We start from the raw sequence: 17,368 nt of genomic DNA on the forward strand, positions 1-17,368 counted from the left end.
AAGAAAATGCACAGGTCAACCTTCACTTGAAGGCCGACGGTCAATGATATTCTCATGAGTAAACATGATATCCTGGTACCAGGTTGTTGCTTCGGATGAGATTGTCTCATCTGGGCAAGGACAGCTCCTCACCTGCAGGCCAAGTGGTGTTTGGTAAAACAAACAAACAAACCAAAAAAAGACCCAGCAAGTTCTCTGTTGTAAAGAATAGAGAAAATGATTCTGGGTCCATCATCTAGCCTGAGGAACCCTCGATACATGATGATTTTCTCAGAATCCAGAGGGTTTTCTTGATGAATAACTAATCAAAAGAATGATAAATATTAACACATGAAACCCAATGGAGAGTTTATAATGACAGTGTTATATCATGTCATACGAAACGGACTTCCCCTCTCATGGTAAGTGAAATTTCTCATGGGACATTCCATTCTCTCAGGAAAACCCCTGCTCCCTGTAGCCCCCTACCCAGACATATTTTAGTGTCTTCAGACCCAGTTCAATTTCAGTTTTGCATGAAAGAGTGAATAACGAAAACAAACAAAAGCAGGGCAAAGCTCTGCACTGGGGAAGAGCTCAATAGTGACACTCGGCAGGCAGGCAGAAGCATCTTTGCGGAGGGCCACCCTAGCCCAGTCACTTCTTTGAGCTGGGGCTTCCCTTGCTGTCCTCCCTTCTGTCTTCACTTCTGGACTGCCCCCTGTCCCTGCAGGCATTTGAAGAAGCAGAAGTGTGCCTCAGAGAGGGTGGCTGACGGTGCAGGTGCAGCAAGTGCAGATGGTTAAGACTCTCTGTGCAGGGACACTTCGGGTCCATTTCCTGCTGTCCGCAAGATTGCAGTCCACATGATCATTTTGAACAGGATTTTAAGAGAGTTGGAGACCTCAGAAAGAGTACCACATCCAAGGCAAATGGTAAGACCTTCCAGCCATGTCTCCTTCTGCCCAGGCGAGTTAGGCTGAGAAAGCAATGCCCACGCTCTGTCTCACAGGAGTCCTGTCAGACACTGATGAAAATGATGATTATTCTCCTGAGACTAAAAAGGCATTCGTGGCTCAGATCTTGTTAATTGTTTTGGACTGGAGTCATTAGCCATAAAATGTTGTTTTTGTTTTGTTTCGTTTTTAAACCATGGAAAGTTTTAAGGGCCTAGTTTGTTGTCCCAGGTAGAGCTTCCTCTGTAGAGACAGGGAAGTACATGGGCCAAGTCAGACCATTCCACACATGGAAAAGGAATGTAAGCAACTTCCATCAGGGCCATGCATAAGTCAGGCATGGTTTCTTAACCAAAGATCAAAGAACAGCTTGATGCCAAGAGGCAGAACCACAGAGAGTATTGTGCTCTGCCAAGTACGGCTACGGCTGCAGACCAAGGGGTGGAGTACAGCAATACGTGGAAGCCTTGTGTGCAAGGGCGCCCTCCTCTCTCTCCTCTCTCTTCTCTTCTCATCTTCTCTCTCTCTCTTCTCTCTCTCATTTCTCTCTCTCTCTCTCTCTGTTGAGTGTGCCCCAATATCTGTTTCAGAAACAAAAGACAACAGGATTCTGGTTTCTCCTAGAGAGCCGCCTCACACGGAAACTACATTGCTCAAGAAAGGGAGACATGAGGAGATGGCAGCATCGATGGAGTCTCCGGCATATCAAAGGGTGCATTATTCGTGATCCTTATGCCTGAATCAATTCAGCGGCCTCCCAGATGTGTTTCTTTCCTAAATCGACAAACATCTACATGGTTTCTCACACACTAGGAACTATTTTAGATGCTGGATACTAAGATTGATTAACAACTGGTCCCTGCCCTCAGGCAGCTACCATTTGGGGGAAAACAATAGTTGTCCTGAGAATACACAGGCATACATGTTCTGACCTGCAGGCTGATAGTAATGTGACCTCCAAATTCTAGGAACCAGGGCTCTGTCTTATTTCCCCTTTGCTTGACACTGTTTTATAATCTGCCTGATAACTTCATTCCTGCAAGCCTCTGCCAATCCTCCCAGGAACTCTGTCCACAGACTTTTGTTGACTCCCAACTAAATGCCTGACATTTTCCCTTTACCTCTCCCAGATTACCTGGATATCCATTCCTCTTGCTGCTCGTCCCTGACCCCACACTCTCCAGATATCTCTGCTGAGATCTGAGCCCCCCAAATCTCTTAAGTGAAAGGAGAAAACCATGTTCGTAATCAGAAGACTGCTTGGAAGACTGGAAATTGTGACCTTTGAAGAGCTGAGGTCGTATACCACAGGGGCCCATCCTCATGGTCAGGCTGCTCTGCATGGCCCTGAGAACTCAGGTATTCAGCTGGGCCGCCTCTGTCTGGACAGTGCTGGAGAAACAGAAAATGTTTTGCGTTTTTGCTTCCGTAATTCCAGGTTCCACCTTTTTGCTTCTTTCCACAACTCTTCAGATTCTAGCTTTCTTTTACTTTTAGTCATGCTTTTGCTAGATTAGCTCCTCATTTTAGCTTCTTGTTCTGAATTTGTTAATAATGAACAATTGTGGCTTAAGAATTCTGCAGAGAACTAACATGATCTATTAGTGTAGATTTAGCGGGTTATTGAAGAGAGGGGAGTTGGAGACATTTCTGATTGTCATGACTGAGAGAGTGCTACTAGAATGCAATGAGCAGAAGTCAGGGATGCTTCTGAATATTCTGCAGTGCACAGGACAGCCTTCGAGAACAAAAATTTATCCAGCCTCAAAGGTCAGTTTTGCCGAAGTTGAGAAACCCTGGACTGCAATATGTTCAAGAGGCCAGTGAAGATTACATAATTACTTCTCTGTTGGGTAGAGGTTAATCTCAATGCTCTGAAATTATCACTAACACCTACAATGATTTGGCTAACTCTAATGGTTGAGCTTCTGTTTGTGGGCTTTTATACACCGCCACCTTAAAGTTTAAGGTTACTGCTCACCAAACACACCATTAACCAGTTATGCTTAACCATGTGTAAGTACGGACTCAGCTGTCCTCCGCACTTTGTAGACCATTCCTTATTGTGCACATATGAAGGCTTTACCTGTTTTGGAGTTGCTGCCAAAATTTGTGACACTGGCAGTACTGAGAGGAAGAAAATAACAAGAAGAAAAGTGGAAGTAAAAATCTTACATAGTGTGAAAATCCACTGGGCTTGTGATGCCTTAACATTTTTATGAGTGGGATAAAGAACAAATGAATAAAGATTCTACTTTGGATGTGAAATATGTCAGCTTTGTTGAAGAGTTTCCTCTCTTCCTTTCTTTCCATAATCAAGAGCTAGATAGTAAAAGTTATAGAACTGCAAGATGTGAACATTGGGAATTATTATTATAATAAAGACAGGTGTTCCAGGGTTAGGGTGGAGGAGAGTACAGGGGGTCTCTTGTGGGAAACTCCCCAACCCCACAAAATCAATAATTTTTTTTTTTTGAGATGGAGTCTTGCTCTGTTACCCACACAGAAGTGCAGTGGCACAATCTTGGCTCACTGCAGCCTGTGCCTCCTGGGTTCCAGCGATACTCCTGCCTCAGCCTCCCGAGTAGCTGGGATTACAGGCACACGCCACCACGCCTGGCTAATTTTTGTATTTTTAGTAGAGACAGGATTTTGCCATGTTGGCCAGGCTGGTCGAGAACTGCTGACCTTAGGTGATCCACCCACTTCGGCCTCCCAAAGTGCTGGGATTGCAGGTGTGAGCCCAGCCAAAACCAATACATTTTTTAAAAAACATCTTCCTCTTCTGACTTCTGGTGTTAATAGTCTCCTCTTTTCTCATTTAACCAAAAAGAAAAATTTGAGAAAAATTTGAGATTTTGATAGCAACTCTGGGCATGTGGACCTTTTAGGACCATACTGAATGCCGATTTTGACTGTAAGGAGGAAGCCATGGCAGGTTCTGAGTTTGGGGGAATTGCCAAGCAGATGGTCCAAGCTGGAGAAATATATCTATAAGAGTATGAATAAGAGAAGAAATATTCCAAGCGGATGACAGAAGAAAAAAATCGGTATGAATTTGTCATTCATGGTCAAGTACCAGTTTATGAACTGGTTGTGTTCTTACACGTTCATCTGACTGTTGGATGAACAGCCCAAGGAGGGCAGAGGGCTGCAGAAGTAATTCATTGGTTGCTGGATAGAAGCTTCAAAAATTCACAGTTTAATGGTCTTGTTTTAAAGAGAGAGAGAAAAAAAGCTAGCTCAGAAAAGTTGATCATCTTGCTCAAGACCTCCTTAAGAATTAGAAATAGAGGCTGATTACGGGATTCCCCAGGCAGTCCACTAACTATTCTGTGTTGTCTCTAAGCAGGAAGGCGTAAAAACAGTTACTTAATGGCAGTGTGTGGCAGAGGGGAAAGCAAGCTGTCCAGGTGACTGAGAAGCAGGCGGGAGAAGAGGAAGTGAAGGCAGTGAAGAAGGAACATTCTCCCAAAACAAGAGGCAGGAAGCACACTCTGGGTCTGGGTCCCATTCTATCCACAGAAAACATGCAAGCGCATATTGAGTGAGGGCTTTCTACATGGAGGGTTTTGATACCATTTCTTGCCCAGAAGATATGGTGTACAAGGACAGAAATGGCGACAGATGGAGTCTACAAGCTCTTTCCAAACGTTCACATTCCTCAGAACCTCACCCGTTTTCTTGGCCACAAGAAATTATTAATTTATTTCACAGATATTTACAAAATCACTATTTTGTGCTAGATTCTGTCCCAAGCCACATGGCTGTAGTATTGAATAAGACAACTTTTTTTTTTTTTTTAATCTGAAAGTTGCTGGCGAGTGAGACAGATAAAAAGAAAGTAAATACATATATTTTCCGATCAATAATACTGAGTAATATGATAGTGACTGGAGGACCCACCTGGAACTGGGTGGTTAGGAAAAGCCTCTTAGGAGAGATGGCATTTGGGCCGATACCTCAGAGACAAGAGGCAGCTATGCAGAGAGCTGGGGATCCAGGTGTCTGGATAGTGAGCACAGCCCAGCAAGCCTGACAGGTTCAAGGAACACACAGGAGACCAGCATGTCTGTAACTCCCTTAGCAAGAAGATAAAATGAGGTCAGCAGGGGTGAGCCAGGGCACATCAGACTGATGCATGTACTCATTCAGCAAATATTTATTAAGCACTTACTATGTTCAGGACATGGTTGAGGATACATACATTAAAAAGAAAAAATACTGGCTCAAGGATTCTGTCCCTGGAGAGAAACTTAAGAATTTACGAACGTTGATAGAATGCCCAAAACAATTCTGGACAGGTTAGAAATTGATCCATTCCAGACGGAACCACAATGCAGACATTAAGGGGTACACATCGCCCAAGGCCGTGAGGTCTGCGGTCAGAGATCCAGCCATCTGCTCCCCCAGGGTAGGGAGGTCAGGCCTCCCTGGGGTGAGTCACGTAGCCCACCTCTCCCCACCCGCGAGCCTTCTCGGTCTCGGTGCACCGGGCAGGGCCGCAGGAAATCCCCCGGCCTAAATCTGTCGCACTCAGAAAACCCAGGCAGGGGAGCCCCCAGAGACCAGGCCTCTGGTTAGCACCTGATTCACGGAGGCAGCCACGGCAGGGTAGCGAATGCTGGTAACTGGCCCCCGGAGTCGCCCCGGGGGAAAAGGCCAAAGGGCTCCGGGCACCCCCGACCTTGGAGCGGGCTAGAGACCGGCGCAGCCGCGGGGTCAGGGCAGCGCCTGCGCGTCCGCCAGGCCCCGCCCCCAGTCTCGGGCGCCCCGGCGGCCGGCTCGGGCCGCGCACGCGCTCTGGGCTTGGGGCCGCCCGACAGCCCGAGCCCGAGCCCGAGCCCCCTCCGCCCGGCGGCCGCGAGCCGAGGTCGGCGAAGGCGGAGCGGGAACCCGACTACAAGTCCCAGGGTGCGGGCGGGCGGACCGAGGAGGGACGCTGGGCCTGCCCGGTGCGCACGGGGCGGGGACTGGCCAGGCGGGACCACTGCCCGGCACAGGCTCCGGGGCCCCTGCGCTGCGCCCGCCGGGAAGTTCCAGGCCGCGGACAGAAAGCCCTGCCTTCCGCGCCGGGTCTCTGGAGCGCGCTGGGTGGCCCGGCCCGTCCCTGCCGCCGACTTGTAGACACTGCGCGCACTCAGTCCCGCCCGCGCGCCTCCTCCCCGCCCGCCGCCGCTCCTCCCCGTAACATGCCATAGTGAGCTGCGAGCACACGGCCAGGGGCGCTAGGGTTCGCCTTCAGCCACCATGGGGAATGGGATGAACAAGGTAACGTCTTCCCTCGTTCGCGCTGGGTGTGCTCCGCTCTGCAGCCTCCTCTGCGACGGGTGCCGGCCGCCCCGTCCTGGCTGCCCGGCGACTCGAGCCCGGGGTGCCCCTGCCCGCGGGGGGACGGGCGCGGAGGGAGGGGCGGCGCGCCTGGGCGGCGACTGCGGAGTCGGGGTTCGGAGGGTTCCCGCCCCCGCCCTGCCGGCTTCCGGGTGGGCAGCCCGGGCCGCCGCCTGGCAGCAGGTGCGTGTCTGAGGCTGGAACGAGCCGTGCGCTTCGGGAGCGTGGACACTTGTTCTGCCGAGAGATCAGCTGAGCGCCGAATGGATGTGGTTTCTTTTTTCCCCTCCTCCTCGCTCCCAAACTGCGCTCTTGAAGCATCACCCTCCCACATCATTAGTAAACGAGCGTCCGCTGTAATTTCCTCTTTCTCCTCAGATTCTGTGTGGCTGCCTGTGGGCGCAGAGACGTTTTTCTTGTGGACAGAGAAGTTAACAGAGTCCTCAGCCCTGAGCTGTTTCTAGATAAGTGGGAAGCAGAGAAGAGATTCAGAGCTGATTAGCTTATGTGACTTCTGCGACGAGGGCAACCTGTTGCTGGCTGCTTGCCCCATGAGGCCTTCTAGAAAATCTGTGTTGCTCCGTTTGTCCGGTCCGTTTCTGGGCCCCACCCTGTGTTCTGTTGTGTCCCCGCACCTCACTTCCCAGGCCGTGGGATCGCCTTTCCTGTCCAAGGAGGTTGCCAGATTCCAACTCTTGCGGCTGAGAGTTGCCGGGGTGTGTTCATGTGAACCACAAGGTTAAAGATTTTGTTACTTGGTACTTGGCTGGTTTCAAGGAAGGATTCACCAGACTTTACAAAGCCCACAACAAAGACAGTCCGTTTTTACAGGTCTTTGAATGGTCCTGGATTAGATGAGTCGTCTTTCCGCTTCACTTTTTGATTGTGCTCCACCCACCCACATCTCTACACGCTGTCAGCTTCCACACTGGGTGGGGATGGCAGCATGGCTGTGTTTTCTTCCATGTCTCTCAACACGGGGTCAGCAGTGGTTTGGGTGTTTGAGCTGGAGTGTTGCAAATGTGGATTCCCGGTAGGGAAGGGGAGATGCAGTGGGGAGTCAGTCCAGGGAAAACCTGTCTAACTTTTCACATGCCCATGTCATGTTTATTGTGTCCTGGTTACTCAGTTTGTGAAAGAACTATTGTGTGTTTGGGGCCTGCATACAATACTGAGGTATTTTGGTAAACGGCATTGTATTCACTTTTTTTTTTTTTTTTTTTTGGCGAGTGATCAAGTTTGGAAACAGACTATCTCTCTCTTGGATAAATACTTGTATTATATTCCCATGAGCACTGGAATCCATCGGCATCACGAGCCTTCTGCTTTTTAAATTAAAACAGAACAATAAAGATGGTCATCGTCAGTTTGTGGGCTCCGTTTGCCTTCCTGTTGATGATGGTGGTGTCTCAGCTTTCCTTTGGTTATTTCTACAGTTTTTCCCACTTGAGCTGTTCACTCTCCACCGTTTTCAGCATTAAATTTATAGTATTTGTGTAATACAATTAAAAAAATATATTTAGGAATACAGATGGTTGCCTAAGGGATCAACGTTATTTTCATGCTTTTCAACAAAAGTAGTAATATTCATACACTTTTTACCTTTCAAAATGGGTAATAAATTGCTTGACTTTTAATATCTTGTGAATAGAGACTCACAGTGTATAAATGAAGGAATATATGATCATGAGGTCAGGAGATCGAGATCATCCTGGCTAACACGGTGAAACCCCATCTCTACTAAAAAATACAAAAATCTAGCTGGGCGAGGTGGCGGGCACCTGTAGTCCCAGCTACTCAGGAGGCTGAGGCAGGAGAATGGCATGAACCCGGGAGGCGGAGCTTGCAGTGAGCTGAGATCGGGCCACTGCACTCCAGCCCAGGCCACAGAACAAGACTCCGTCTCAAAAAAAAAAGAAATATATGTATAGAGAGATTTAGAGACTTCTCTGCTGCAACACTTATTTATTATGTACATACTGTGAGCCAGGTGTTGTGCTAGTGGGTGGGGAGGTTCGAGGAAAAGGGGGTGCAGTGGTAAATGACCCAGAAATCCTTCACAGAACCTTCAGTATAGATCAACGCTTGTCCAGCACTAATATGATGCGAGCCGTGTTTATAACTTAAAATGTTCCAGGAGCCATATTAAAAAATACACTGGTGAAATTAATTTTAATAATATATTTTATCTAACAATGTATTAAAACTATTGTTTCAACATGTAACCAATATATAAAATTATTCGTGGAAGATTTCATGTTTTTTACTATGTCTTTGTGAAAGGAAAAATCTCGGGATCCCCAGATCACTTATATATTCAAAGCCTAGCATGTATTTTATACCTAAATCGCGTCTCATTTTGGACTAGCCGCATTTGAAGTACTCAGTAGTCACTTTGGCTGATGGCTGCTGTGTTGCACAACACAGGGTGTGTATGTGTGTGGGAGTGAGAGAGAGAGAGAGAACAAACAAGGTAGGGAGGAGTAGAGGCTCCAGAGGATAACACATAGGCAATTTCAGAAAAGTGGGGAAAGCAGAAGATGGGATAAAAGGGACCTAGAAGGGGCATATTCAGCCCAGGCAAGGAATCCTGCTGCAGTAAACATGTTTAGGTGAGATCAGGAGGAACTACCCCAAATCACAAGGTTAGTTCGTGGCAAAGTAGATGCTGGAGGCCAGTAACTTAAGAACCTTAACTAGAACTTTTCCACATATTACTGTGTGACTTGGAACGAGGCTTCGTATTTTTCCCATCTGTAATAAAAGAAGAATGTTGATTTGCAGAATCAGTGGAAGGTGCTACCCCTAGAACATTTTCTAAGAACATTTATAAATATGTGCAATGCCTTGGGAACTAACATAACTTGGAATGTGTGTGCCCTGAGGTTACTGGGACAAGATTTCTTTCCAATCTCATACACACACATTGGTCATTTTTGGCAAAAGAACATTTCTGGTCTAAACAGTGCAGGCTCCATTCTGACTGCTTTGGGAGAGCAGTTTCTATTATTTCACATCCCCATGATGGCTCTTCTTGTCAGTACATTCCGGTCTCCTGTATGGCAAAATACTGTGCTAATTTCCATTAGGTATACACAGCAGATTTTCAGAAGATGGAAGGGAAAAAGGCTTTTGTATTCTAGAAAATTAAAGATGAGGAAATGAAGGCAGGACTGGGTGCGGTGACTCGTGCCTGTAATCACAGCACTTTGGGAGGTTGAGGCAGGTGGACTGCTTGAGTCCAGGAGTTTAAGACCAGCCTGGGCAACATGGCGAAACCCTGTTTCTACCGAAAATACAAACAAATAAACAAAATCAGCTGAGTGTGTGGTGGCTTGCATCTGTAGTCCCAGCTGCTTGGGAGGCTGAGGTGGGAGAATCACCTGAGCCCGGGAAGTCTAGGCTGGAGTGAGTCGTGATTGTACCACAGCACTCCAGCCTGAGCGGCAGAGTGAGACCCCGTTTCAAAGAAAAAAGCAACACCGTTGTGAACCATTTTTTTTTAACACTTTATAAAATCTCAGCCTCATGATACCCATATAAGGTCAAACGACCTTATATTTGCCCAGATTGGGGAATGGAGATTTGGAGAGGCTAGGTAACATAAATAAGGTCCAATGCTAGGCAGGGCGGAACTGGGTTTGGACCCCAGTCTCTACTGATTTTGAGGATAGGAGAAGTCTTTCCTTTGAGCTGGGTGCCAATTCATCCCAAGTCAGTTTTAAAATTCCTGAAAAGTAATTTGAAAAGCTCCTCATAGCTTCGATTACTTGTCAAATAGCCAAAATCACCTCCTCTCTTCCTTCATGTTTGACATTGATAAAGAAGGGGGTAAAAGGCAGCAACTAAAACTATTTTTTTTATTGTTTTTGTTTGTTTGTGTGTGCAATCCCTAGGTAGATGCCCCACGCTGGCCAAAATTATAATCGCCAATGAGTTTATGGTGTGTTTTGAGTATGTTACCACGTAGAGTAAGCCGCAACTCCATGAAGCAGGTCCTGTTATTTCCGTGCCTGTTTTCTTGATGTGCACAGAGGTTAGGGAACTGCCAGGGTCACCCAGCTGGTGGGTAGCTGAGCCAGGACTCAAAGCCACAGTCGCTCAGCCACAATGCCGAGTGCCTCTAAGATACTCGTCTGCTGAGATGTTCGTCTAGTAAATGCCTCTGGTGAGATTAGGGTTAAACGAAGCAGGGTGTTGCATGCAAATGTCGTGTTCCTGTGGAGCCTTTGAAAACTCCTAGTTGACTCAAAGTTCTCTTGAGTCTGAACCCTCAAATCTTTTGGGGGAGAGCCTGTAAACAAAACTCCTGTCCTCACTGTCTACTTATTAGTCTTCAGTACTACAATACCCCATTAAAAACAAAACAACGACTAGTCTCTAGCCAAACATTATGTCAGAGAAGGCTGCCCGAAATGCTTCTCATGTGCCAGAAGTCTTTATCTTGATCAGCCTAAAAGTGGGCTGAAGCCTCGTGTTCTAGGGCAGGATATGAGGACCCTCTGGTTGGCGTCTTGCCCTCCACTGACTGCCAGGGTTCGTTCAGCTCGTCAAGCATCTGGCCTGCCTGGCCTTGTGGCCTCTTCCTCCCTGCTGTGTGTCCTCTGAAAGCACCCTGCCTGCTGGGAATGGCTGCCCTCCCTGTACTTCTCAGGAAGCCTCTCGTGATACTGGGAGGCCTCACTTCAGTGGGTGCATCTCGTTCCCTTGGGGAGCCCACTGTTGCTAAGAGGGGCTGGCTACCAAAAAGCCTGACCTGGGGAACCTCCGCCTCTCTGCTGCTTCACGGGTGTGATCTTGAACAAGTCACATAAATGTTTCTAAGCGTCAGGATTTTTTTCCTTCCTGGATTCATGGATGTATAGAACTAAAAGACCTTAGGTGGTTAGCTAATCCTGTCTCCTCACTGGCTCTACCATGAGGGTAATGATACCTTCCCCCAATTACCACTGAGTTATTGGGAGAAGCAAATGGGAATTTATTAGAACACATTTTTCCAAACTGTAAAGTTCAAATATAGTCTGTTTTGAGTATTCTTGGATGTGACTGACACTTGTTTGAGGATGGCTTTTGCCCTGTTAGGAAGATGAGGGAGTATAGTTGGGAAAGGATTATAATTCAAGGGGAATATGTTCCCTCCAGGCATAGACCGGTGTTCCTCAGCGGCTGCTCCTGTAGACATTTCAGGATAATTACTTGTGAGACTGCCCTGTGGATTATGAGAGGTTTAGCGACATCTCAGATCTTCACCCAATAGTTGCCAGTGGCACCTCCTCCCCACCTGTGACAACCAAAAATGTCCCTGACATTGGCAGATACCCCTGGGGAGTGAAATCATCCCCAGTTGAGAACCACTGTTGAGGGTTCTTCCTCTCAGAATTTCCTGAGGCCTGTGTGGTCTGGAACTGGAGAGTTATCAAAAGGTGGAATAGGGCTTACAGGGTTGAGAAGCTGTATTTTCATACGGGAAGGGCTGGAAGGTCAGGCACCTTCGTGCTGCTGAATTCATGTGTTTCCACCTGGCAGCAGGTGACTTGGTTGCCTGCATAGTCCAGTCATCCATCCATTCACCTGTTCATGATATTATTATAGAACACCTGCTATTGTCAAGGCACTGTGTTAGATCCTATAGTGGGTTGTTAATATGAAAGACTCGAAGACCCTGCCATGCAGATTAGTCCCAGGCAGCTTAGAGAGGAGCCTCCTGCAGGAAGTGAACACTCAGCCACTGCTGCAGGACTGACAGACAGATGGCCACGTGCTGGTGGGCTCTGGTTCCTTTCCTCTACACCACCCCCCGAGGGCTCTCTCTTTTCCCCATTTAATATTACATTTTTGTTTCATGTTGAAGAGCAGATGTTAAAGGCAATGTTCTAAGGGCCCAGGAGAATATTCTCATATTCTTCCCTTTTTATATGCAAACTGGTTAAGTCCATGGCCAAATGGCATTTAAAAAGTCTCTGTGACATTTAACCCTTCAAGGAATCCACCAAAGTTTTTCCCCTTCATCCCTGGCTTTGAAACCCAGAAAGTCCTTTCTGACATAGAAAGAATTAAGATTCCACCCCCACCCCCACCCCACACATGGCCTTGTGCAGCTGCTTGCCCGGGAATTTACTTCTCAACATCAGTTTGGGTGGGGTTCTTAGATTCCATGCATCCTGAAGGACTAAAGGAAATGTTTAAAAAATAAACTCAAAATATTTCCTGCCTTAGAAGCAGTATTCTTTGGTGCTTAAGTGCGTTTTTGTGGCTGAGGATTTGTGTTTTTGCATTTCTGTGAAGCTGGAGTTAGCACAGTGTAACACGTGGGTGGGAAGCTGTCCATCAAGAGGAACCATCAAGCATGGAGAATCTTTAGGATGATTTCAAAGCATTTCTGCAGAAGGGTTCTGCCTGTATTATCTATGCCCAGACAGTCTTGTATCAGAAAACAGGAGTCTTTGACCTGCGGAATGCCAGAGACCATCTTCCTCTGTGGCCTGTGCTGTTTCATCACCATTTATTCACTGACTTCCTCTCAGTGTGTTCGACTCTGGGCAAGTTTTAGGGACACATTAGGAGACAAGACAGATGCACCCCCTGCTGCAAGATCAATCCGAAAGTCAGGAAATGAATGAAGCCATTTAGCCACTGATAACTGTGGTGAAGAAAATGAAGCGAGGCCATACGACAGAGAGAGTGCCGGGGAGTTTGGTGGTCAGGAGAGACCTCCCTGGAAGTGGTCATCTCGTGGGAGGCCGCTCAGGACCAGCGTCCCCAGCACAGGGAAAGGACAGTTTCAGAGGCCTGAAGAGGATTAGCATCAATTCCGTGCTTTTTACTTTAGCGTAGTGGGACATTCCCGAGTTGTGTTGACAAACTTTTTTTTCCGACTTGGCCTGGCTTTCTACCAGGTGGTCATGATTTCATTTTCTCTCTGTGTTTCTTGCTTCTGGCTTGAGCTCAGCTCCTGCATGGGCTGACTGGTCAACCAGGTTGTTCCAGATGAACACCTTGTTTTTCCCAAGTCTCCTCTGCTGGAAAGTTACTCGATTTTATTTCATGTTCTCTTTCTCTGTGTTCAGGGATTACCAGCAACAACAATATCGTGAAAGTAGATGGGTCAAAATTTTTGTGATTTCCAGGTTGAAAGCCCACATCAGGGTCTGTGGTGGTGAGCAACAGCATCCAAATGTGGTTACCTTAGGTAGAACAGAACAGAGCAGCCAGCCTGGAAGGCTGGAGAGCCAGACTCAGGGCAACCTTGGCAGGAGCAGATGCTGTAACTGGTCAGTGAGAGCATTTCCGGGGCTACTGCAAGATGCTGATGCTGATGCTGCAGCCAGTGGACACTGAAGGTGCCAACAGCCCTGCTGCCTCTGTTGCCGAAGAGGACACTCTAGGCTGTCCCTGCAGTCGGCGTGCAGACTTGTTACACACGGGTCACACCCATGTAGCAGCAAAGGCTCGTGTGGGCAGGTACCGGCTTCGGCAGCTTCTATATGAAGAGCCGGGCTCTGCTTCCCACCAAGAATCCCTGGGCCCAGGATATCCCCAAACCTAGGGAAGGATTTCAGAGCCTGGAAAACCAATAAAATAAATGGCCATTACGGGGTTTGTGATTTTCGAGCACACCCAAGGGATAAAGGGCCCCACACAGTGGGAACTTCTTCTCTGTTTAGAATGATTATTTGGGGCAAAGAAAGTGCTATTGCAAGGTGGGACCAGTAAGGGGTACTGGGAGAGTGGGGGTGAGCTGGCTCGGCTGGACGTGAGAAGGAAGTTAGGGGAACCCTTCAGAGATACATTGGAGCCAGCCTGCAAAAGCCATGCTGACTGTTTATTGAATGTTTGGCCTTGATTTTTTAAGTAAAAGGGTTGTCACTGAACATTTTGAGGTAGAAAATCACCCAGGAAGAATATGGCTTTAGAAAATTACTTTGATAGGACAGAGGAATGAGTTCAGTGTTTGCTACTGTAACCCCCGTGGGAATTGAGGCTCTGGGCAAGGCCGAGGAGGGATACTGTGAGAGGCCTTCTAATTCCCGGGAGGAGGGGAGCAGAGAATTGAGAGAGGTGCCGCAGCGGTGGGAGCCTCAGGTTTTCCATTTGGGGTGACTGGGAGAAGGTGGCATCGTCAAGGGCAGGAGGACTCGACAGCGGGGGTGGGAAAAGAGTGGTTTGCTTGAGATGGTTCTGCAGCAAGCCGGGCTCCAGACGGTGAATTTAGGAGTCAGAAAATCATGGTTCTATGACATTAGAATGTAGAGATGGTCTACTCTCATGCCCTCATTTAATTTTAAAGATAATATAAAATTTATTAGTTTGTGCTTAGTAGAGAAGACAGTAGACATACAAAGAAAAAAAGCAAAAATGGGCCGTAATCTGTTTTCCAAATAATCCCTCTTGATTTAAAAAAAAAAAAACCACCATAAATTGGCATAGTGCATGCACAGGACTAGAGCGTCAGATGGTGTAGGCAAGCTCAGAGAGAAATGCGGAAGCCCTCCTCCAGGACCCCGCCGTCGCCGAGGTGAGCATGGTGAGAAGGGAGTGTGCTTGCACACGGCTGCACCTTTCCTGTTTTTCATACCTTTTCAAGATATATTAAGTTAAAATGCATGAGATTGTCTTCCTCACAGTCCCACACATCTTGGGCATCTTAGTAGTATTTCATTTCATGGCACCTAACTTGGAGTCTGGATAGCGGCCAGTGGCCACAGTGTCCGCTGTGCAGGACCGTCTCCTTGCACTGGCCCCTGCCTTCTCTCCACCTCTCTCCCACTCCCCCCCAGTAGAGACAGGACCCTTTCTCCAGGGTGACTGTTCTGCTGTCCCCTACCTGTCTGCCCGCTCCTCTTGGGCTGCAGTCCCCCCGAGTGTCAGTGTCCCCAGGAAGCCCTCTGCCACCCCAGAGTGGTCAGGTCACCTCCACTTTCCCTGTGTGAGCTGCTCCATGAGGGCAGGGCCCTGTCTCTCAGTCACACCTGTACCCCGAGTGCCCGGCGTTGTGCCTGAGGAACTTGATCCACGGTGATATGTTCTCTGACTTTGGGCAGATAAACATGCTTACGGTCCAGAAACATTCTGATCTAGAAAATCACCCAGTGATTATAACTGGAGAGATATGGAGCCATTTGCAGTCACTGCTGTAAAAAAAAAGTGTTTCTGACACTTGCTTAAGCCAGCAAGGAGGACTCCATTCAAGACTATTGCAACAGGGGAGGACTCGACTCCAGTATGACAGGGACAAGGGTGGATGGAAAGCCAAGGGTAGGGTGAGGGAGTGGCTGGAATACCACTCGGGAACTGGATTAGACCTCGGGGTGGAGGAAGAGGAGCTTGGTGGGGTCTTAGGGGATACACTTAGCAGGTCTCTGCTCGCATTGGACTCAGTCGGCCAATACCGGGCCTTCTTGAGAAAAGGACTCAGGAACCTGGCTAAAGTTTGGTCAAGGAGGGGTCATTGCACTGCCAGCCAAAAGAGCCACGTGGCAATGATGCTCGTTAGTATCTACCACCACATCCTGAAAAAGACAGGAGAGACCCTTGGGAAGGAGAGACTATACACAGCAAAGCTCTGTGCAGCCAAGCGTCGCCAGAGAACATCAGTGGGATCCACATCCAGGGCGAACTTGCATTGTTCCTGTGTTTCAAAATAGGAATGATAAAGTATAGACTCCACCCTTCCTCCCAGGAGAATTGTAAAGACTGATTATGCTTCCAGAAAGACCTGTCAGGTGTTTCAGCTCACTGGCAGTGGGTGCTGGCGTTGTCCTCTGAGACGTCATCTCACATGCTGCTGGTTACGGAGCTAACCCGACCTGCCTCTACCGGTGACTTCAGTCACAGACATAACTGAGCTCCGTCCCATGGGGCACTCTCCAAGCTAATTTTGCATCCTTCCCACTCTGGGTATTGAGTCAGCCAGGGCGATCGCACAGCCCTGTGCCCGGGTCACTGCTGGCTTTTGCCTGTTGTCCTAGAGTGATGATTAGCAGAGCCTGTTTTCATTCTTGGACTGTCCCAGTTTGGTGGATACATTACGTGGCCCCTTGGCTAGTTGTCCCTCTGCAGAGAGACTAACTCTGGGCCTAGCACTGCTGCCCTGATGTGAGCCACGATAGATCCTCTGCAATGACTAGACAGGAGCCAGCAGTTTTTAGCGAGGCAGCCAGTGGTCAGGAAGATTCTTGAAGAAATCGGCAAACATGAAGAACCGTCCTACAGGCTCTTTCGACTTTCTCAGTGGGAGTGAAGAAAGATAGGGGAGCTGCGGGGATGGGAGTGGCAGACAGGAGGGTGAGGCTGGGACATCCAGGGATCTGTGGTCACCAAAACCGCTGGTTGTATGTGCTTGGAGATCATGGTGAGTGATACAGTGAGCGTATTTTAATGAATGGTACTGTGTCCTTATTTAAATTTCAGAGTGTCCATGCAAAGTGCTGGCAAGACAAGAATTTGCTTCCTATTTCGCAAATCATGGGTGTGAAAGAAACCACCCCCAGTTCTCATTGCTGATCTGCTAAATCGTTCCGTATGGGGGCCGGAGGTGGAGAGGGGGGCTTGCCCAGAAATCTGTTTCTAACAGAGTCTGGAGTTCGGATGGGGAGTTTGGTTTGAGAACCACTGCCTTGGACATTTTGCAGCAAAGATGTGTTCTTATTAACTTGCATATATTTGCAGGTTGGATCATTTATTTAATTATTTAACAACCCCTTGTTGACTGTCCTCCTGGCCTGGGGCTCGGGAGGCAGCAGTGAGCTACAGGATTCGTTTGCTGCCCAAGGAGTTTTCCCCGACAGAAAGATGGGCCTTCACCTGGTCATGCCCTCGCAACAGCATCGCCACCCAGGGGACACAGAGGGACACAGAGGGCTACCGGTACTGAGTCGGGGGCCGAGTCGGGGGCCAGCCCTGGACTCAGGGCTCAGGACAGGCCAAGGGTGAGGTGGGCGGGAGTGTAACCGCCTGCAGCGGGCACCGTGTGTGCAGCAGGCACCGTGTGTGCAGTGGCCTCGTGCAGCAGAGCGCAGGGCTGTGGGGCCGCCAGGGCTGCGGGGCCAGGGTGGGCAGGCGGGGCAGGGGACTTGGACCCTCAGAATGCCCACCAGCACTGC

General features: G+C 48.4%; 1 protein-coding gene and 1 long non-coding RNA gene across 6 annotated transcripts in view; one reads left to right on the forward strand and one right to left on the reverse strand.

The window, feature by feature from the left end:
• Nucleotides 1-1,120: 1,120 nt before the first annotated feature.
• LOC117086601 lies at nt 1,121-5,550 on the reverse strand. 2 transcript variants are annotated; one of them, XR_004438473.1, is made up of 3 exons: nt 4,898-5,550; nt 2,071-2,327; nt 1,121-1,516 (listed from the first exon to the last, which is right to left on the reverse strand). It is a non-coding gene; the product is annotated as an uncharacterized LOC117086601 (long non-coding RNA). The 2 variants fall into 2 exon arrangements; XR_004438472.1 differs by having other exon boundaries at nt 4,842-5,550.
• A 178-nt stretch (nt 5,551-5,728) lies between these two features.
• The window catches only part of DUSP22 (dual specificity phosphatase 22), a 57,304-nt gene continuing 45,664 nt past the window's right edge, over nt 5,729-17,368 (forward strand). The window contains exon 1 of one of the 4 annotated variants that reach the window (XM_033216023.1): nt 5,729-6,206. In XM_033216023.1, the coding sequence (XP_033071914.1) occupies nt 6,186-6,206 (21 nt within the window). In that variant the 5' untranslated portion in view covers nt 5,729-6,185. The remainder of the gene's footprint in view (nt 6,207-17,368) is intronic. The other 3 variants (XM_033216021.1, XM_033216024.1, XR_004438471.1) reach the window with 3 other exon arrangements.

Source organism: Trachypithecus francoisi, unplaced genomic scaffold, assembly GCF_009764315.1.
Source record: "Trachypithecus francoisi isolate TF-2019V2 unplaced genomic scaffold, Tfra_2.0 Lachesis_group10, whole genome shotgun sequence".
Classification (NCBI taxonomy): Eukaryota; Metazoa; Chordata; class Mammalia; order Primates; family Cercopithecidae; genus Trachypithecus; species Trachypithecus francoisi.